The sequence below is a fragment of the Dromiciops gliroides genome, chromosome 2, assembly GCF_019393635.1.
Source record: "Dromiciops gliroides isolate mDroGli1 chromosome 2, mDroGli1.pri, whole genome shotgun sequence".
Classification (NCBI taxonomy): Eukaryota; Metazoa; Chordata; class Mammalia; order Microbiotheria; family Microbiotheriidae; genus Dromiciops; species Dromiciops gliroides.
The window spans coordinates 543,994,375-544,016,666 of NC_057862.1; the positions used below are offsets into that span (position 1 = coordinate 543,994,375).

A 22,292-nucleotide genomic window follows, 5' to 3' on the forward strand; every position below is an offset into this window, starting at 1 on the left:
TTTGTGGCTTAATAGATAGATGGTAGACTAGAGTAGGGAGAGACTTGAGGCAGACAGACCTATCAGCAGGCTATTGCAGTAATCAAAGTGTGAGGTGATGAGAGCCTGTAACAGAGCAGTGGCAGTGGCAGAGGAGAGAAGGGAAGATTTAAGAAATGGTGCAAGGTTGAAGTTGGCTGGCCTTGGCAACAGCTTGGCCTTGGGGGGTGATAGTGAGGAGGCCTGGATGACTCCTACTTTGTGACCCTAAGAGACCAGGAAGATGGTGTTTCCCTCTCCACTAACTGAGAAGGGAGGAGCAGGGAGGGTTTAGGGGCAAAGATAATGAGCTCTATTTTTGACACAATATGGCTAAGGTGTCTACTGGCCATCCATTTCAAGATGTCTGAAAGGCAGTTGGAGACATGAGATTTGAGGTGAGCAGAGAGATTAAGGCATGATAGGCAGATTTGAGAATCATCAGCCTTATAATAGTAATTAAATCCATGGGAACTGAGAGCTCACCAAGTGAAATAGTCTAGAGGGAGAAGAGAAGTGCCCAAGACAGAACCCTTTGGGACACATACAGTTAGAGGCTATCACCTTCTACGGTAGTAGCCAGAGTGGGGACGTGACCTATGATTCCACAGAAGAATGTAAACCATCTTGATTAAATGTAAACTGCCATGGGAAGACTTGCCTGTGACCCTGGGCTATCCCTGGCACTATGTTTTCTTTGCTCTTTTTCTATATAATACCTGGCCTTACGTGGGGTTGGCATGGGAATCCATGATGTTACTTTGTCCTGATGCTGCCCAGGATGACCAATTAACCTAATAAAACCTACTAATAGCCAAGGTGGCATGGGCCCCTCTTTCTTGGGTATCTCAGTTTTCTCTCAGAGGTTATGTTACCCTACAATTGGAAGATTTAGGACAGAAACTTACACATCTGGAAGAGGATCCAATAATGGCAGAGGCTGAGAAGGAACGATCAGAGAAGTAAGAGGAGAACAAGGAGAGAATAGTGGACTAAAATCCTACAGAGAAGAGAGTATTAAGGGTGAGATAGTGACCGATAATGTCAAAGGCTACACAGAGGTCAAGGAGAATGAAGATTGAGAGAAGGCTATTGAATCTGGCAATTAAGAGATCACAAGCAACTTTGGTTTAGGTGGAATGATGAAGTCAGAGGCTGCATTAAGGTGTGAAGAAAGAGCGAGAGGAAAGAAAGTGGAAGAACCTATTGTAGCTTGGCTTTTCTTGGCTGGGAATGATGGAGGGGACGATCTGTTGGAAGAGACAGGATAGAATGAGGGTTAGCTCTGGTAAGGAGCAAGGCCACTTCATCATGTGAGATGAGGAGAAGGGAGATATAGCGGCAGAAGGCATATGAGTGATATGAGACAAAGAAGAGGGGAGGTGAGAGTTTTCATCAAATAGTCTCCATTTTCCCTTAAAAGATAAAGTGGGGGGGGCAGCTAGATGGCACAGTGGATAGAGCACTGGCCATGGAGTCAGGAGTACCTGAGTTCAAATCCGGCCTCAGACACCTAACACTTACTAGCTGTGTGACCCTGAGCAAGTCACTTAACCCCAATTGCCTCACTAAAAAAAAAAAAAAAAAAAAGCTAACGTGGGACAGGAGCTGTAAGAGGCTCAAGGAGGGATGAAATGGTTTTGAAGAGCTGCTGTGGAAAGTGAGAGAGCAAGCTAATGAGGGAAGTCTGATGAACTTTTCAATTTTCTGGTTTTAAGGGAACTTCTATTCACATTAGAAGGTAACACTTTCTAAATATATTTTTTTAATTTTATTTTTTGTGTGTGTTTTTTTTGTTTTTGTTTTGTGGGGCAATGAGGGTTAAGTGACTTGCCCAGGGTCACACAGCTAGTAAGTGTCAAGCATCTGAGGCCGATTTGAAGTAAGGTCCTCCTGAATCCAGGGCCGGTGCTTTATCCACTGCACCACCTAGCTGCCCCTCTAAATACCTTTTTAAAGGATGATAGTAAGTTGAAAGTAGGCAGCTATGTAGCACCATAGTGCACAGGGTGCTGGGCCTGGAGTCAGGAAAACAGTTTCTTGAGTTCAAATCTGGCCTCAGATACTCACTAGTTGTGTGACCCTGGGCAAATCATTTAACCTTGCCTCAGTTCCTCATCTATAAAATGAGCTGGAGAAGGAAATGGCAAACCACTCTAGGATCTTTGCCAAGAAAACCCAAGATGGAGATGTAAAGAGTCTGAAACAACTGAACAAGGAGTTGAAAGCACTTGCAAATGCAAAAAAGGATTTGCCCAGCTGAAGAACAGTGAGTGCTAGCAACCAACACATAGGTAAAGAAATAATTTTGATTGGTGCACATGGTCCCAAATGGCCCAATGATGTCAAACCCTGCAGTATAGTGTTATGTGTTACCCCAAGTACCTGGGTTTCATGCATGGGCCTATTTTCACCACAGATATGGAGTACATTGGGTGGGAGAATATGACCCTCATTTATATATGGTTTGTGGTTTATTTTATTGTAATTCTCTGCTTCTTCATTTTTTTCTCTAGAGCCCTTATTTTATTTTCCATCTCTTGCCTCATTTTTTGGTATCTTCTTATAGTTCTTGTGACCAATGCATTCCTACCCCACCCCTCAAGGATCCATTTACACTTGTTGAGTTATCCTCTTCTTCTGGGTTGATTTTTGGGGAGTCTCTGGTTCTATATTTCTTTATAATATCAAATGTCTTCTTCTATTTAGTCATATCTCTAGCTTTAGTTATTAATTTGGGACTTTGCACCAGATTCTGCTCCTTACACATTCTTGGATAGGGGGAGTTAGGTCCCATTTGGCCTTGACCTTGATTTCCCGGGCTACTAACACTGGCTTCTACCTTCCCTGGTGGGTCTGTTTTCAGAGCACTGACAGGCTTCATTATCACTGGTCACAGCTTTATTGCTGTTCATTCGATGGTCAGGGAGCTTCTATGGTCTGGTTGGCATTCCTAGTTCTGGTGTTGTTGTGCATCCTTCCTGGAGTGTCCCCCAGTGAGGTCCTCTGATTCTTTGGGGCATCACTGGTAAAGAGACTGCTGCAGTTTTCCCTCCTTTCCTGGGATTTTCATGATCATAGAAGTAGTATGGGCTTTCAGCTGATTCTTCTGAGCCCATGCTGGTTTTCCCTGGAGGGTTATCTCTTCCATTGTTCATGGATTCTAGCTTTCTCTATGTGCAGTACTGGGATGGATGAAGGAGCTCCCTTATATTTCCTGATTATTACCTGGTCTTCTGCTCATTTTAGATGATCGCTAGAGTACATATGTGAAGTTCTCTACCATCTTTTATGATGCTGACTTAACCAGGAGCACCAATATTTCCTTAATTGTAAAATCTAATGACCTTTTTCAATACACCAACCTCTTGACCTCTGTAGCATTAGATACTATTGACCACATTAACCTTCTGAATACTCCCTCCTTTTTGAATTTTCAGGTTACCTGCTCTCTCTGGGTTCTCTTCCTACCTGACCATTAACTCCTTGTTTTCCTTTGTAGGGTCTTCATTGATGCTATACCCAGTAATTGTGGGTATATCATAAATCTACTGCTTCCCTTTTGTTTTCTCTCTCCTTCCTCTTTTAAGATCCCTGGCTTCCTTCAAGAATCAGCTGAGGGGCAGCTAGGTGGCGCAGTGGATAGAGCACCGGCCCTGGAGTCAGGAGGACCTGAGTTCAAAGCTGGCCTCAGACACTTAACACTTACTAGCTGTGTGACCCTGGGCAAGTCACTTAACCCCAATTGCCTCAGTAAAAAAAAAAAAAAAGAATCAGCTGAAACTGTACTTTCTTTAAAAGGCACTTCCATGGATCCCTGGCTCTTTGTGCCTTCTCTTCTTTGATGGCCTTATATCTGCTTTGTATGCATCTTGTCTATAACTACATATGTAGATGTGTGTCTCCCTCATTTGAATATAAATTCTGTGAGGGCAAACACTACCTTAACCAGATAAGCAATAGAGATGATCACCAAAGGAAAAACAGATCATTTTGATTCCATGAAATTGAATAGCTTTTTTGAAAAGAAAAATGAAATATCTGTCAGTAGCTTGATAAAGATCTAATATTCAAAATACATAGAAATGATCTGATCCTAAGTCTGGAGTTTTTCCTGCCATCAAGGCTGAATTTTCCTCTTTGCAACTTTCCTCCTGTCTTAACATACTGTATTAGAATAATAGTCCCACTCTACTCTGCCCTGGTCAGACCACATCTAGAATGGCTCACTTTTGGTGAAGTGAGAGAACACACACACACATACACAAATATTACATACGTCTTTTCTTTCCCAGAGCATTTTCCATCAATAGAAGAAGCATCATTGGCAGAAAACACATAATTATATGACTCCATCTCCCACTTTTCATTTGATTTCAATGCTAAGAACAGTCCAGGTGAGATGTAGACAGTTTAGTGTTCACCAACCTCCCAAGCCTGAGAGATCTACTGATGTCTCTCTAGAGTATCATCAGCTACACATTTCACCAGAAGTTCCATGGATTCACCCCTGCTGAGATCACAATAGAGTGGACTGTCAGCAGGCTCTAGACAGGAGGGTTTGCTTTCCTTCTATTGGCCCCTGGATCTTAAGGAACTTGAATCTTTGACCAATAAGAATTCAGACTTATGTGAACTATGAAGGCAAATGTTTGAAGACTTTCTTCTCTACTCATCCTCTTGATGCACTCCCTTTTTTGAGAAATGAAGCAACTTTGATTCAATTATCCCAGACACCACAAAGGACAGAATGGGAGAGAAGATATAGTTTAAAATAAATCTGAAGCACCTAAAACAGTAGGTAGAACCAATGACCCTTTATCTCAGTGTAACTTATGTACAACATGAAGTAGGAAAACCTCACAGAAGCTTCATCTTCCTCCAATAAAGACCAATGGTTACTTCATTTCTTTTCTCCCCTAAATTTTTTACAGATCTTTACCCCCAAATACTTAAACAACTCCAAGGAATATCAAAGATATTTTTGCAGGTCACTTAATTGTCCATGGGGGGATGATATTGGCCTGTTGTTCTCTAGTAATAGGTAATTTTATTGTCCTGTGTAACCCTTTTTCTTGGCCTGTCTGAGCCACCTCATGGTGGATTTCTACTTATAGAAATAAGGTTAAGGGATGGCCCAAACCCGTGTAGAATTGTACTTTACACTCATTGTCTAATGAAGCTACAAATGCAACTCCTATTTTGGGAAACCCTTTTCATAAATAGAAGAAACATTTGTATTAACTATGATTTGTGGAATTTTTATGTTCATGTTAATTTTCTTTTCAATAGAGATTCTTATAACCTCGATATTCATATACTAAAAATTTAAGTTTTCCCCCTTTTTACAAGTAGTTGAGTGGGGTTTGGCTCTAAGAAAACAATAGCTTGTTCTTGGAATAATTATTAGTACCCAAACTGGGCAGATAAGTTTACTCTAAGACAATATCTGCCTCTCAAGGTCTCAATGCGTGTTATCCTTATACTGATTATGAGACACTATCCATTATAGTTAGTCCTTTCATTCTGCCCCTCAGACAATGGTCACCTCTATTTGAGGCTATAGAAGGTCTTGAGTGCGACAAAGTTGGGATGTTTGATGGAAGAATCATGAGTGTAAAAAGGTTTGTCCATATTAGAGCCAAGTATGTTCTTACCAATGAGTAATCCTGTATCTTCAAGAGTGATTGTGAAATGAAATCTTGCTGATAAGTGATGTCAGTAGCAGTATTTTTTTTTTCTTCCACACAAACAGGGGCCAATAAGTCTAAGATTGAACTCTACTGTAAATGTCTGGTGCTGAAGAATATATGGAGACTGACAAAAGCCACTGGTCCCCACAAAGTGACCCATCACAAAGGTTCGAGGTGCATATTTAAGAGGCTCTTTATCCTTTTACAAACAAAACTACACAACTCCCCTATGGGAAAGACTCTTCTGAATACATCTTCTATTTATCCTGGAAACTAGATGTTGGAATAGATAGACTGTTAGACCTGGAATCAAGAAGACCCGAGTTCAAAATCTAACCTCAAACATGTCATAGCTATGGGACCTGGGGTAAGTTATTTAATGTATGTCTGCTAAGTTTTGTCATTTGTAAAATGGGGTTAATAATAGTGCTTATCTCCTAGGGTTGTTGTGAGGAAAAAATGAGATGATTAGTTGTAAATGCTTTGCAAACTTAATGCACCATATAAATGTGAGCTATAATAATTATGACTATATTATCTCTCCAGCTTTTAAAGTCTCCCCAGTTTTCTTATAGATACTCTATTTAATGTGTTTAATATAATTATATACATCCATGTGATTTCCCCCCCACAGAATATAGGTTTTTTTGAAGAGACACCTTCACTTTTGTCCTAATACCCCTAGCCCTCTGAATAATACCCGGAACAAACTACATGCTTATTGGTTGGTTAATTTAACTTTTATGTTTATGGTAGGCTAGAGTCTTTTTAACTTTTATATATTTTGTTTTTCCCCCAATTAAATTGTTAAAACAATTTTTTAACATTTGATTTTTTTTAAGTTCTGAGTTCCAAATTCTATCCCTCCCTCCCTCCTTCCCCTTCCCTGAGACAGTATGTATAATCATGTAAAATATTTCCATATTAATCATTTTGTACAAGAAGACTTGAATAAAGTAAAAAGAACGAAAGAAAGTGAAAAATAGCATGTTTCAGTCTATACTCATGCAATATCAGTTCTTTCTCTGGAGGCAGAGAATGCTTTATCATTAGTCCTTTGAGATAATCTTGAATCACTGTATTGCTGAGAATAGCTATCATTGACAGTTCTGCATCAAACAATATTGCTGTTACTGTGTACAATGTTTTCCTATTTCTGTTCACTTCACTTTCCGTCAGTTCATGTAAGTCCAGGTTTTTCTGAAATCATCCTGCTTGTTATTTCTTTTCTTTTCTTCTTAATTTTCAACATTTTTTTTTCTTTTCGGGGCAATGAGGGTTAAGTGACTTACCCGGGGTCACACAGCTAGTAAGTGTCACGGGTCTAAGGCTGGATTTGAACTCAGATCCTCCTGAATTCAGGGCTGGTGCTTTATCCACTGCACCACCTATCTGCCCCCAGCTATGTGTATTCTTAAAAGAAAGGTTTTTGTTCATAAGATAGCATTTGAGTTTAGCTTTAAGGGATGGATAAGAATAGGTAAAGAGGAGAAAGGAAGATATTTTGTGCAAACAAAATAGAATGATGAAGGACTGACATTAATCCATTAGTAGTTTTTGGCTTTGGTCAGTCAATTGGTTACAAACCCACCTGACTATACCATTATTCTGTCATATCTCTCCATCTTCTTTACAAAGCTATCATTGGGGAGGGCAGCTAGGTGGCACAGTGGATAAAAAGCAATGGCCCTGGATTCAGGAGGACCCAAGTTCAAATCCAGCCTTAGACACTTGACACTTACTAGCTGTGTGACCCTGGGCAAGTCACTTAACCCTCATTGCCCCACCAAAAAAAAACCACACAAACAAAAAAAACCCAAAACTATCATGATATACTTTGATAAATATAAATGACTTGCCAAAAGCCAAATAAATGATGTCCATACTATTCCTTTTATCTATTAACCTAATAAACCTGTCAAAAATAAAATGAGGTTAAGCTGGCATGACCCATGTCTTATAGTGATCATTCCTCCCTTTTTCAATGTTGACACATTATCATTTTAATAATTCCAGAATTTCTTCAGGAATCATAATCAGGCTTATTTGGCTTTTGATTTGAATAATCCATCCTCTGTTCCCTTTTCAAAAATTAGAAAACTACTTATATCTACTGTTTCTCTTGTTCTCATAATTTCTCAAATCACTGAAAGCAATTCTGTGAACACATTCATAAGTTTGTTATATTTTTCCCAGTATCTTGGGAGATAGTTTGTCTGAGCTTGGTGACTTGAATTCATTGAGGAAAGCTAAGTGCTCTCTTATCACACCTCCTCATTTAACCAATCTCTTTATTTTACTTACGGTGAAAGTGAGACCCTGAGAGACTAAGTGACTTGATAAAAAAGTTAATGGTAGGGGCAGCTAGGTGGCACAGTGGATAAAAAGCACTGGACCTGGATTCGGGAGGACCCGAGTTCAAATCCAGCCTCAGACACTTGACACTTACTAGCTGTGTGACCCTGGGGCAAGTCACTTAATCCTCATTGCCCCGCAAAAAAAAAAAAAAAAAAAAAAGTTAATGGTAGATCCAAGGTTAGAAACTTGGTGCTTTTATTCTGAAGTGAATTCTTTCCCCACTGTACCATGGTGCTGAGGAAGGTGGGGTACAGGTAAGGGGTGGAGGAGAGGTTTACCAGTAGGCCAAAGAGTCTAAGTCTCATCCATATCTATTCTTCAAAATTGTTCCAGTTCTTCAGTGATTTCACATGATAACAATTGACTTTGGACACCCTCCAATCAGGACACTTGGTTTAGAGGCACTGAATTATGTAATTGTAAAGAGAAAAAAGATCTTTTGCAGGAGAAGAGATGAAAAATACAATAACAAAAGTAAATAGTGTGAAGGAACAAAAAAATATTCAGAAGATGACAAGACATAGGGATGGCCCGCCTCACGGGTTTTTAGCACAATCCAAAGCAAGTAATTGGAGACTGCTGTGTATATACCAGGTTTCCCTTTTCGACCACAGCCTTCTCCCCAGCTGACAATGCCTATTTGGTACCATACGTCATGATGATTTTTGAGGTTGCAAACCAAAGGTCCCCCACTGTCACCCTAAAGGGGAGAAAGAAAATATTATTCTCATCCCAACTATATTCTAGTTGAATCAAGAGAATTAGAAACCTTACTCTGCCACTTACTGTCTGTATAACCTTTGATAAGTTACTTAACTTTTATGAATCTTTGTTTCTTCATATGTAAAATGTGTTAAGGTCTGTCCATTTTACCTTCATATCATCTCTTACATGTGCCTTTGTCTCTCCCTGATAATGCAGGCCTTCATCACCTCACTCCTGGATTATTGAAATAGTTTGCTGGTTGGTTGGCTTCCCACAAGTTTCTTTCCTTTATCCTCTACTCAGCTTTCAAAGTGATTTTCCTAAAGTTCAGATCTCACTCTCCTTCCCCAATAAACTCCAATGGCTCCCTATCACCTCCAGAATTAGATATAAAATCCTCTTTGGGGGTTTTAAACCCCTTCAAAACCTTGCCAGGCTTCTTATGTCTTTCCCCCATCATGTTATTTAGTTACATTGGCCTTTTTGATATTACTTGAACTAAGGATATCCCATTTCCCAACTCCAAACATTTTCACTGTCTGACTCCCAATGCATGTCTGTCTTCATCCCTACCTCCTGGCTTTTTTGGCTTCTTTCAAGTTCCAGGTAAAATCCCACTTCCTACAGGAAGCCTTTCCTGATCCCCCTTAATTCTACTACTTTCTCTCTGTTGAATATATCCTATATATCCTGTGTGTATATAGTTATTTTCATGTTGCTTCTTCCATTAAACTGTGAGTTCTTTGAGAGCAGGAACTGTCTTTTACCTTTCTTTGTGCATGATACAGTGTGTGGGAAGCTGTTTGGTTGAGTGTTGCCCTTTGTTCTTTTTTTTCTTTTTTCTTTTTTCTTTTTTTTTAGTGAGGCAATTGGGGTTAAGTGACTTGCCCAGGGTCACACAGCTAGTAAGTGTTAAGTGTCTGAGGCCGGATTTTAACTCAGGTCCTCCTGACTCCAGGGCTGGTGCTCTATCCACTGCACCATCTAGCTGACCCCCCCCCACTTTGTTCTTGAAGAGGGCCAAATAACATCACTATGCTAGAATCAAGTTACGGTGTGTCCTACTGTGGCTAATCAGGCCAGTACAAACTCCACAGGTCTGGAACAAATGTGAGTATTTGGGGTGAATTCTCTAAATCTGCACATCTTGCATTTCTTTTAAGCTACTTCAATTCTGCTTTGCTCATAGAGCACAACAGCACCTTCTCTGATGCAGGCATGCCATGCTAGGTGCTCCTGTGCCAGTGTCTCCCATGTCATGGAATCAATTCCAAAGTTCTTAAGAGAGACTTTGGGTCCTTACATCACTTTTTCTGACCACCATGTGAGCACTTGCCTTCTGCAAGTTCCCCATAAAATTGTCTTTTAGGCAAGTTTCGGTTTGTCATCTGAAGAACATGGCCAGCCCATTGGAGCTGCACTCTGTACGGTTGAGTTTGAATGCTTGGCTATTTAGCTCAAGAAAGGACCTCAGTGTCTAGTATCTTATGCTGCCAAGTGACCTTCAGAATCTTCCTAAGACAGTTCAAATGGAATTGATTCAGTTTCCTGGAATGGCGCTGTCCAGGTTTCACAGGCATACAACAATGAGGTAAGTTTGATAGTCAGTCTAATACCTTTCTTCCCTTCCTCCAGAGTCGCCCAAGGTCCCCTTCACTGTCCATCTCTATAAAGCTGAAGGAAATAGATTGTCCTGTGACAATCACAGGGGCATCACTCTTTTAGTCATTGCTGGCAAGATTCTTGCCAGAGTCCACCTTAATAGGCTTTTCCTAAAAGATCACCTAAAAGATGAGAGCTGGCGTAACTTCAGAAAGGGCCGAGGAACAGTCAATATGGTATTTGTCACATTGACCCAAGCAAATTGGTAATAAGCTCCCGAACACCAGAGACTATGCATCACTTTTTATCTTAGTAGCCCCTGTGCCTTGCACACAGTTGGTGCTGTCTAAACGTCTGCATGGTTGATATAGAGTAAACTGAATGGAAAAAACAGCATCTTCTATCTCATTCATCCATCTTAATTGGGGGAACTCCCTGATGTGGACACTTCTTCCACTGAAGCGGATTGGCATCTTTCTGTAATTTATAATCTTAAGAGAGCTGTCTGGGGGGAAAGCTCAGTACTTGCCCATTATCACATAGTAAGTGCAAATCAGAGGCATTCAAAATCTCTTCCTCAGTTGGAAATTTGTCTAGAGAAAGGTTGACTTCAACCTGAGGTCAACAGTCAATGGCTTCAGCATTGATTAATGATAGTCTGTTAAGAACACTATGGAAGTGTTCAGCCCATCTCTCCAGGATCATGTCCTTGTCACTAATCGATATGACTCCATCAGCACAGAGTAGCTGAAATGCACCATATGTTTTTGGGCCAAAAATAGCCTTCAGGGCACCATAAAAGTGCTTTGGATTGGTATCAGCATAAAACTGAATTTCATCTGCCTTCTTACTAAGTCAATAATCTTGTATCTCTCTAAGCTTTGCTTGTACTTTACTTTTGATGGAGTTCAATGCTGCCTTCTTAGACACAAATGAACTATCTTATTGGTAAACCCGTGTGTGGAGTTCTTGTTTTTCATTTAGCGACTGCTGAATTTTCCGATCATTTTCATCAAACTAGTCTTGATGTTTATGAGTGTTCTGACCCAGATGAGCAAATGCAATACCGTGCACCAAATCTCTGAAAGCTGTCCACCCCTTTTCTGCTCCACTGTTGTCAACCTTGCGTTGGGCTCAACTTTCCCTCCAAGTCAGCAACAAACTATTCCATCTCAGAAAAGTGCTCTAGTCTGTCTACGTTAAGTTTTCTGGTAGTCATTTTACCTTGGGACCGCTGTTTTCATTGTATGTGAATATTTTGCTTGGAGATGATGTCTGTGATCAGTCTACCACACATTGCCTCTGTCACTCTCACAACCTGTCTGTCTCTTCTTCTTGTGATGACATAGTCTATCAAATGCTAATGTTTGCTTTGAGGGTGCATCCATGAAGTTTTACTGTGTTTAGGTAAATGGAAAATATCATTGGTGATGAGAAGGTCATGAGATGCACAAGTTTTCAGGAGTAAGTGACGAGTGCTGTTGCTATTTCCAACCCCATTCCTCCCAAGCACTCCCTGCCATGTCTGGTAGTCTGAGCCTACTCTAGCATTGATGTCACCCAGAATTATAAGCTTGTCCTCTTTTGGCACATTGGTGATGAGGGTCTCCAGGTCTTTGTAAATTTTTTTTAACCTCATCAAAGTTTGTCACGGTGGGAGCACAGGCACTGCTGATGGTGTGGTGTTTTCCTGCAAGTGGCAATCACATTGTCATGAGCCTGTCATTCACTCCTTTTGGTAGGCATACAGGCTTGTTGATTAGATTAGTTTTGATTGCCAAATGTATGCCAGATTCACTACACTCACCTTCACTGCAGCCACTCCAAAAATGTGTATTGAGCTTCTGCTTCAGTGAACTGGGCTTCCTTGGCCAGCCTTGTTTTGCTCAGGACTGCTATTTGGATGTGCTTACCTGTTGAGTTCTCTCCCAATAGGTGCTATTTATCTTTCAGGTCTACTAGATTTCTGTTGTATAGATGTGTGTGCATATTCCATGTACCGAAGGTGAGTGGAATCATTTTGCACAAGTTTTTGTACATTTGTTTTGTGTTTTGACCACATGATGGGATCTCTGCCTGCCGTGGTAATCAGCCCAGGGTTGGGTAAGCAGACAATACTTAGGGCACCTTTTCTAGCCCCTCCCTCATACCAGGTGGTAAGCAGTGTGGTCCTTAAAAGGCTGCTCAGAGACCCAGGGGGCTGCTGAATCCCCCTGTTGCTTCCAGTGAGAAGATGGCCCTATAGCCTGGGCTACTGTGTACAGGGTTTGGACTACAGCTCCCACTGTATCCACACCTGCTGCTTCATCACTTGCCTCTCACCATAGGACTTTGAGATAGTGTAAAATGGTACGGGTGATGTCTTTTGACTTGGGCATAAATTGGATTTAAGTGAGGAAGAGTTGTATGGAGTCGTCAGCCTCACTTCCACAGTCGTCACAGTGCAATGGCAAGACAGAGTCACAACAACTGGTGATGGCTCGAGATGCAGTGGGTGACCTGGGCATCTTCGATGTCTAACCAAGCTCTGAATACTCCACAGCACCTGCTTCAGCTGTCTTCATGACCATTGGAACAAATTGTTCTCATTTGTCCATTCCACCAGGGGAGTCTTCACATTTGGGGTAGACATCCTCTTAACTCACTGATGGGTTTGAGACTCCTTGGTTACCCTCAACATGGTTTAGCCCATCTACTGAAATGGTTTACCAGGATGTGGCTGCTGCACATGCCATAGCTTCTTGGAGCCACAGGTGAGAGTTAGATGCATCAGATAGACACCAAAGGTGGAAAGCAACCCTGAAAAAAGGCTTGACAGCTCACACACCAGAGGTACTAGTCTTCCCTCAACATACCCTACAACCCTCGTATATAGTAGGTGCTTAATAAATTTATTAAGCACATACTTAATAAATAATAGATTGGTCTATCATCTAAAGCCTAGCTTCTTAAACTGTGGGTTGTGACTACTCCATATGGGGTCATGTAACTGAATGTGGGGGTCGTGAAAAATTTGGCAATGGTAGAAGGTTGTGTATATACCTGTTTTATATATCTATATGCCCAGGGTCCCATAAAAATTTCTTGGGCGAAAAAGGGTCATGAGTGGAAGAAGTTTAAGAAGCCTTGATATAAAGGGTGTTAACTAGGTAAGGAAATTCTACTCCTTGAAGGAATCCAAGGAAAGTACTTCTCAGACTAGTGTAGAATAAAAGCATTTTAGAATGCATTTTACATTGCATGATGTTACAACAAGGGACCGCTTCACATCTTCTCATGTCAGGTATTAATAGAAATTTCAAGAAGGAAGAAGTGACCTACACTAAAATGACTATTACTCAAAGGTGTCCTGAGAGCTGCTGGCCCTGCCAGGGAGTCACAAAGGTTCCTTGGGAGCTAGGCTGACTTTGAATCTAATGACAAGAGTCCTGCTTACCTGACAGGAATCTTTATTTCCTTCTGGATCCCAGGCACAGATCATGTTTTCAGTAAGAATGAAAACTTTATCATAGCACTCTTGCCAATCTAAGATCTCCAGCTTGACTTTTTGCAGTGAGATAGACATTTTCTTCATAGGTTCTAACAGAAAGGAAAGACAGATCAAGAGAGAAATGGTAACCAGTAGTAAGGAATTGTTCTTTGAAAGAATGTAAATACCCCTAGACTATAGAGATCTGATTATCCTTAATATCTCTCCCCTTCCACTTAAGACAGGAAATGAAGACATTCTCTCTCTCTCTCTCTCTCTCTCTCTCTCTCTCTCTCTCTCTCTCTCTCTCTCTCTCTCTCCCTCTTTTCTCTCTCCCTCTCTCTCTCCTTTCTCCCCTCTCTACTCCCTACCTTTTTTCTCTCCCTCTCTCCTTCTCTCTTTGTCTCTCTGTCTGTCTCTCCCCTTGCTCCCTCCCCCCTCTTTCCATCTGTTTCTCTGTCTCTATGTCTCTCTGTCTGTCTCTCTGTCTCTGTCTCTGTCTCTCTCCCCCTCCCTCCCTCCCTCTCTCCCTCCATAGATTTTGTCTAGGAGTAGTTTTCCAAAAAGAAACAAACAAGACCCACTAGTTCTCCCAAAACCCATCATCCAATCAGGAATTAAAACTTCACTGGTGTTTAGCTTCACCTTTCTCTTCACCCCACTGCTCTCACTTTGTTGACCTGAGTTCAAATCCAATCTCAGACACTTCCTAGCTATGTAACCTAGACTTAACCTCTGTCTGCCTCAATTTCATCAACTGTAAAATAGAGATAATAACAGCACCTACTTCCCATGGCTGTGTTGTAAGGGTCAAATGAGATAACATTTGTAAAGCACTTAGAACAGAACCTGTCACATAGTAGGTGCTATACAAAATCTTATTTCCTTCTCCTTTTGAATGATATTTCAATAAGAGAAAATTATAGGCCTTCCAGTCTGAGTTTTAACTTTGCTAGCAATCCAAAGACATTTAAAGTAGTCTAGCAAAACAACCAGAATGAGCTAAAGTTTGTAAAGAACCTAGAAAACCTTGTGGATACCTGTCAGTTATTGAGATAGTCAGACTAGCAGGGGAGAGTGGGTCTAGCCTTGGGATCAGGGAGATCCGGGTTCTGGCCTCTGATTTGCACTAACTATGTCATAATGGGCAAGTACCAAGCTTTTTCCCCAGATAGCTCTCTTAAGATTATAAATTACAGAAAGATGCCAATCTGCTTCAGTGGAAGAAGTGTCCACATCAGGGAATTCCTCCAATTAAAGATGGATGAATGAGATAGAAAATGTTGTTTTTTCCATTCAGCTTACTCTATTATCAACCATGCAGACATTTATCCAGCACCAACTGTGTGCAAGGCATAGGGGCTACTAAGATAAAAAGTGATGCATAGTCTCTGGCATTCAGGAGCTCATTACCAATCTCCTTGGGCCAATGTGACAAAGATAGGTACCATACAAAGTAGAATGGGATCAATACAAAAGAGAGACTCAAAGTGCTCTAGGAAAATTTGAGGTAGAAAAGAAGACTTTCCCCAGAAGGAAATTAGAGTAAACTTCTTGAAGAAAGTGGTAACTGAACCGGAACTTGAAGCAAGAGGAGGTTTTCAACAGCCAACAATCAATCAATGAGCATTTATAAAGCACCTTCTTGTGCTAGGCACTGTGCTAAGTGCTGGTGATACAAAGTGGAAGCAAAAATAGACCCCCTGCCTTCAAGAAGTTTACATTCTAATGATGAAAGAAGGTGGTCCAGGCATCAGAAACAAACCACACAAATACCCCAGATGTGAGATTGTAGACTGTGATGTTGGGACAGTTAGTGCTCCATTTTGAAGGAAAGAACTGTGAATTTGATAGACAGACAGAGACAGACAAGAAAACTCAATAGGTATGTTGGAGCCGGATTGTGGAGGTTCAAGTATTAAGAGTTTGGACAACATCTTTGAGTTACTAGGTAGCTAACTGAAGGTGATTTCACAGAATTACAGAATTAAGGCATGTAAATCGAGCTTCAGAGGCTGTCTAATCCAAACTATGCCCAAACAGAAATTTTCCCTTTATTTTTCTAAGGCCCTTTCCAGCTGCAACATTCCATAATCCTTTTAGACTGCTATAACCCTGGTGGAAGGGAAGAGTCCTGGGGGCAGGGGGGAGGTACCCACAGGGGCTTGCCTTTTTTTTACATTAGGTGAGGTGGTGCTTAAATTGTGTTTTTCTAATTCAAAACAAAACTTGCTCACTAGATAGAGCAAATCCCCAAAGGGTTTTTTGGTGATTTTTGTTTTGTTTTGTTTTTGGGGGTGGGGTGGGCGGGGGGCAGGGCAATGAGGGTTAAGTGACTTGCCCAGGGCCACACAGCTAGTAAGTGTCAAGTGTCTGAGGCCGGATTTGAACTCAGGTCCTCCTGAATCCAGGGCTGGTGCACCACCTAGCTGCCCCCAAAGGTTTCTTATTCTGTCTACATTATATCTATGCCACACACAGCACCAGAAGTGAGAGGTGCCAGACATTCTGGAAAAGCTACTCACGTGAGTGCCCCCATCCAGATACCCAGCACTCTTCCGTTCTGTCCATGTTTCTTGTCAGGCAGATTGGTACTTTGTGGATAGTAAACTCTATAGGAGAACTGAGCAACATTAAAGCAATGTCGTGGTTCAGGAAGATTTGATTGAAGTTGGAGTGAAAAATGAGCTTTGTCACATTTCTCTTCTCCACAATCTCACTGTCAGGTTCCATCCCTGCCAGGTGCACTTCCAAATAGGATGTACTTGGTTGGAAACAAACAAACAAACAAAGACGAAAAAAAATTGGGAAATTGCAAATAGAGAATTTAACTAAACCCAAGGCAGTTAAGTGATGCCAGTGCTGGACCAGCAGGAAGGCTGCCATGTGGAGGAGAGTCATGTAGCATCTTTTCTAGAGTCCCTAAAGCAAGGAGGCAAATCTGAACTCATGGATATTAGGGAAACTTGGTGGGATGAGATCTATAGATGGAATACGGCTCAGGACAGGGGGACCCAATTGAGTGTCCACACAATATGTGTCTCAACATAGCATGAGTGAAGCTTTGCTAGACACCAGAACCAAGGATTACACATTCTTCTTTGTCAACTTTGTTGCCCAGTATCTCCTTGCATGACAAACTACCGCCATTTTAAAGTGCTGCTCCTGAATTACAGGTCTGACCAAGTCATTCCTCTGCTTAGGTTCCTTTGGGGGTTCCTCCAGTAGTTCATTTTGCCTCTAGGATTAAATATAAATTCCCCTAGGTTTTAAGGCCCCTAATTATCTTGCCCCAGCTCTATCAACCTGTTTCTTCAAATACAAAATGGGGATAATAACAGCAGCTGTCATGAAGATCAAATGGGATCATACTTATGAAGTGCTTAGTACAGTGCCTGACACATAGTAGGTGCTTAAGAAACGCTTTCATTTTCTTCCCCCTTGAACCCTCCCCCCCCCCACACACACACACTTCATTCCACATTACTTTCACTCTCCTACACTCTGTGTGGCCTTGGTATTCCCCACACAGAACATTCCTGTCCTTCTACTCTTTGCTCATGTGGTCTCCCATGCCTAGAATACATGTTCTCCTTACCTCTTTGCTTGAAGCCTACCTAGATTCCCCTATTTGCTAATGTTCCTCCCCCCAATTATTTTGGATGTGCTCTATGTATATGTTATATTCATTTATCATACACATTTTGTTCCTTCTGTTTCCTTTCCAGCAGTAAGCTGTTAGGGGCTAATGAAGTTCCCCTTTCACTGTTCGAGCAAAGCTCACAGACAAGCCCCCACCCCTTCCAGAAAATATACACTGATTCTTAGCCCTTGATAAGAGGGCTATAAACCACAATGATCCTTTCTGGATGCAGATGCATTTGCTGGGCATTGAAGATGATACATTTGCATAGGTGCCAAGGAAACTTCAAAGGACAGAAACATGCTCCTCATTATAGATAAGGCCGACATGGCCCAAGGTCTACGAACCAATCCTCTCATCCTATTCTTTTGGTGCGAACTCCACACAAAGACATTCTTTTTGCTCACCTCAAGTATAAAAATGTCAGACTGTGTGAATAAACTTTGCCTTTTGCCTCCACCCGAATGCATGGGGCCCTTCCAATCCCATCCTATGTCTCTGTGTCTTTTTTCATTAACATCTTACCTGTAGCAGCGCCAAACCTGTTCTAGCAGCTCCCCAGATCCGAAACTGTCAGTAAGCACCTTCTTAGGAGCTTAGACTGTCCTTGTCTTACTTTTGTCTTTGGGTTCCTAGCACCTAGTACTACATGTTTGTTTATCAATTCATAGTAAGCATTTGTGAACTTAAAAAAAAAAAAAAAGACCGGGAAAAATATCGGGGCAGCTAGGTGGCTCAGTGGATAAAGCACCAGCTCTGGATTCAGGAGGACCTGATTTCAAATTTGACCTTAGACACTTGACACTTACTAGCTGTGTGACCCTGGGCAAGTCACTTAACCCTCATTGCCCTGCAAAAAACCAAAAACAAAAACAAAAACAAACAAAAAAAGATCATTGGTAACTCTGAGGAGAAGAGTTTGTTTTCCCAACAATTTTTGTCAAAGATGGAGTTAGTATTATTATTACAACATTGCTAATAGGGGAATTAATTTTGCTTGACTATTCATGTTTGTAACAGGTTTTTTTCTTCTTTTCTCAACAGAGGGGAGGAAGTAGGAGGGGAGAGAGAATTCACAGCTGAAAATAAAAGAAAATGGATTTTTTTTTAAAAAGTAGTTTCAGTTTTTAAAAAAGTAGTTACAAGATCAGAATCCAAGTGAACTATGAACTGAGTGAGAAGAAATGAAGTGGAGGCAATGAATATGGATAGCTTTTTTCTAGGATTTTGGTTGTGAAAGAGAAAATGAGATCTTGTATGACAGCTTCGGTCATAAGTTTGTTGGTTTTTTGTTTTGTTTTGTTTTGTTTTGAAGAATAGGGAAGACCTGAGCATGTTTGTAAGGATGACAGAAGAAAGTATTCGATAGAGAATGATAGATTAAAGAGGTGTGTGTGTGTGTGTGTGTGTATATGTGTGTGTGTGTGTGTGTGTGTGAGAGAGAGAGAGAGAGAGAGAGAGAGAGAGAGAGAGAGAGAGAGAGAAGATGATTGAATGATTATGGGAGAAATCTGCCAGTGGAGAGAAAAGGGGATAGGGTCAAGGGTACATGCAAAAGGATTGGTCTTGGTGAGGGCCAAGACCATCAGAGATGTTACCTCCTTCTCAAAGCCCAGAGTAAGAGTGTGTCAGGGAAAATGATGTCAAGGGGTTTTGAGCCATAGACAAGGGGAGAATATGGAGCTCTATTAATTTCTTGGAAGTCTGGTCACAATAGTTTGAATTAATGCCTAATGAAAACACTTGACAAATCTCTGAGAGGTCAAAAAGAGTACTAGAATAGAATCTAAGAGATTTTGAGTGAGATCTAGCTCTGCCTCTAATGTATCTGTATGGCCTTGGGGAAATGCCTTAATCTTTTTGGAACTCCTTTTTCATAAGTAAAATGATGGAGTTTGACTGGGTGATGTCTAATGTCCTTGGAGTAATTAGGTGGCATAGTGGATAGAGTGCTAGGTTTAGCATCAGGAAAATCTGAGTTCAAATCCAGCCTCAGATGCTTACTAGCTGTGCAACCTTGGACAAGTCACTTAACCACTATCTGCCTCAGTTTTCTCAACTATAGAATGGGGATAATAATAGCATTTATCTTCCCAGGATTGTTGTGAGGATCAAATGAGATAATAAATGTAAAGTGCTTAGCATGGACAGCATAGTAAATGCTACATAAATATTAGCTGTTGTTGTTATTTTAATGCTAAGATACTATCATTATATAATACAACTAGCGGGAATTCTCTGTGCTTGCATCTTAGGCACCCAATAAAGAAAGTCTAACAAGGAAAAAAAGGAATTAACTTCAAGGATTGTCAGGAACCAATTAAATAAAAGCAGTTGGCTCCAATTTCATTCCCCTGTTTTGTTTCTGGGTTGCCCCACCTGTTTGAGTGTGTAAACTCCACAACAATAAACATTAAAAGCACAGATTACTTTATTTTGCTTCACTCTGCAAGGTAGAACCAGCATCAATGGGTGTCAATTGTAAAGAAACATATTTAGACTTGATGAAAAGATGTGCCTGCCCACCAGTTTTGAGTTGTCCCAAAGTGGAAGGGGCTGGCTACCGCCCGGCCCTAAGAAGTCTTCAAGTCATTGCTAAATGACCACTTACTGGTCGTGCTGTAGAGGGAATTTGTGTTCAGATATGGGTAGGAACAGAGGCCTCTGAGATTCCTCCCATATCTGAAATTCTATCATTTTGCAAAGAAGAAAAAAGACCTCACAAACAAATCCATCTTTTCTCAATACTTACTTGTTATCCATGAAGCAGTGGGAAGCAGTTAGAATCCACCAATTATCCAGTATTGTTCCTCCACATAAAAATGTGTTATTGAAATGGATGCTCACTTGCCATGGAACTTCAGAAGTGGACGTCTGGAATCCTCCTAGGATTGGAGCGGCTTCATTTTTCAAGGATGGATTGGAATGGATTTGACCACAAGGAAACACTGCAAGAAGAAAGGGGAGAGAAGGGAAGAAACATCTTTGTCTGGGTTTGCTAATTGCTTAGTGAGTGACTTACTGGATATTGGTTTCCTCATGAATCAAATGAGGGATTTGAACTCAACCTTAGAGATGCCTTGTATCTCTCCCACTGTGAGCCCTGAGATTCCAGCAAGGACAAGAGTGGGCTAGAGGCTCTATTTGGCTCCTGAACCTGCTTCTTCTCTGGCCAGGAAATTAGTTTCTTTTTTAAAAGTTTTTTTTTAATTTATAGAATAGAATATAGAATATTATAATAGAATATAGAATAAATTTATAGAATAAGATAAAATTACATAGGATAGTACAATAAAAAGACTATTGTACACAAAACAGCAAATCTACCATGCACAACTTATTATTACTCCTTTTAAATGTGTAACAAAATTATCATGTAAATTTTTTCTCCTCCCCCTCCCTGCCCTAGAGATGGCTACCATTAGATACAAATATGTACATATATGTAAATTTATTCTTTACACACTTCTATTTATCAGTTCTTCCTCTGGATGCAGATAGCATCTGTCTTCATATATCCTTTAGAGTTAATTTGGGTGTTTATAATATTCAAAATAACTTATTTGCTCAAAGTTTTTCTTAAAGCAATATTGCTGTTACTGTATACAATGTTCTCTTGGTTCTGATTATTTCACTCTTCATTATTTCATGCAAGTATTTACATGTTTTTCTAAAATCATCGAGCTTGTCATTTCTTATAGCATAGCAGTATTCCATCACAATCACATACCACAACTTGTTTAGCCATTCCCCAACTGATGGGCATCCCTTCAATTTTCAGTTCTTTGCCGCCACAAAGAGAGCTGCTATAAACATTTGAGAACATAAAGGTTCTTTTCCTTTTCCCTTAATCATCTTTGAAAATAGATTGAGTAGTTTATTGCTTGGTCAAAGGGCATATGTAGTTTAATAACTCTTTGGGCATAATTCCAGATTGCTCTCCAAAATGGTTGGACCATTTTACAATTCCACAAACAGTGACTTAGTGTCCCAATTTTTCCACATTCTCTCCAACATTTGTCACTTTCCCCTTCTATAATTTTAGCCAATCTGGTAGGTGTAAAATGATACCTCAAGGTTGTATTAATCTGTATTTTTCTAATTAAGAATGATTTAGAGCATTTAAATTGGTTTGATTTCTTCATTGGAAAACTGCCTATTCAATATCCTTTGACTATTTATCAATTGAGGAATGACTTATATTCTTTTGTATTCATTCATTCATTCATTTATTATTTATTTGTTTGTTTTTGTTTAGAATTTTCTCCACCTTACATGTAAAAACAAATTGTAACATTGATTTTTAAAACTCTGTGTGTGAAGGCAGAGCCAAGATGGCGGAGGAAAGACATGAAATGCACAGAGCTCCTGATACAGTTACCCCAAAAACAACAATAAAAGAACCCCATAAGCAGAAAAACCCACAAAAAGACAGGTTGAGATTATTTTCCAGCCAAAAACAGATTAAAGGGGGGCTGTACTGGGCTGTGAGTAGCCACAATCGAGCTGACACAGACCCCAGGCACACTACACCAGAGAAACTTGCCTCCAAATCAGCTGCAGCACCAGTGTCTTCTGGAACTAAATTTACAGTTCTGTGAGAGGACTGAGTGGCTGGCTGGGGTTGGGGGAGGGGGGCAGGGATACAAGGGTGTCTGTGGGACATTAGAAGGAATTCAGCTGTCCCACCCCAGCAGGGAGCCAGAAAGAAATCTTGAGCAGCTGAAGGCCCAGGTGGGGGAGGGGCACAGGCTCATTGGAGCTAAGAACCACAGCACTCTGTTGGCTGGTTAATAAGCAAGTT

General features: G+C 40.7%; 1 protein-coding gene across 1 annotated transcript in view; it reads right to left on the minus strand.

Moving 5' to 3' along the window:
• Positions 1 to 22,292, minus strand: part of PRSS55 (serine protease 55) — a 57,821-nt gene that overhangs the window by 30,300 nt on the left and 5,229 nt on the right. The window contains exons 2-5 of the mRNA XM_043981075.1: positions 20,241 to 20,436; positions 16,371 to 16,609; positions 13,813 to 13,955; positions 8,533 to 8,769 (exon numbers count right to left, since the gene is read on the minus strand). Of these exons, the coding sequence (XP_043837010.1) occupies positions 8,533 to 8,769; positions 13,813 to 13,955; positions 16,371 to 16,609; positions 20,241 to 20,436 (815 nt within the window). The remainder of the gene's footprint in view (positions 1 to 8,532; positions 8,770 to 13,812; positions 13,956 to 16,370; positions 16,610 to 20,240; positions 20,437 to 22,292) is intronic.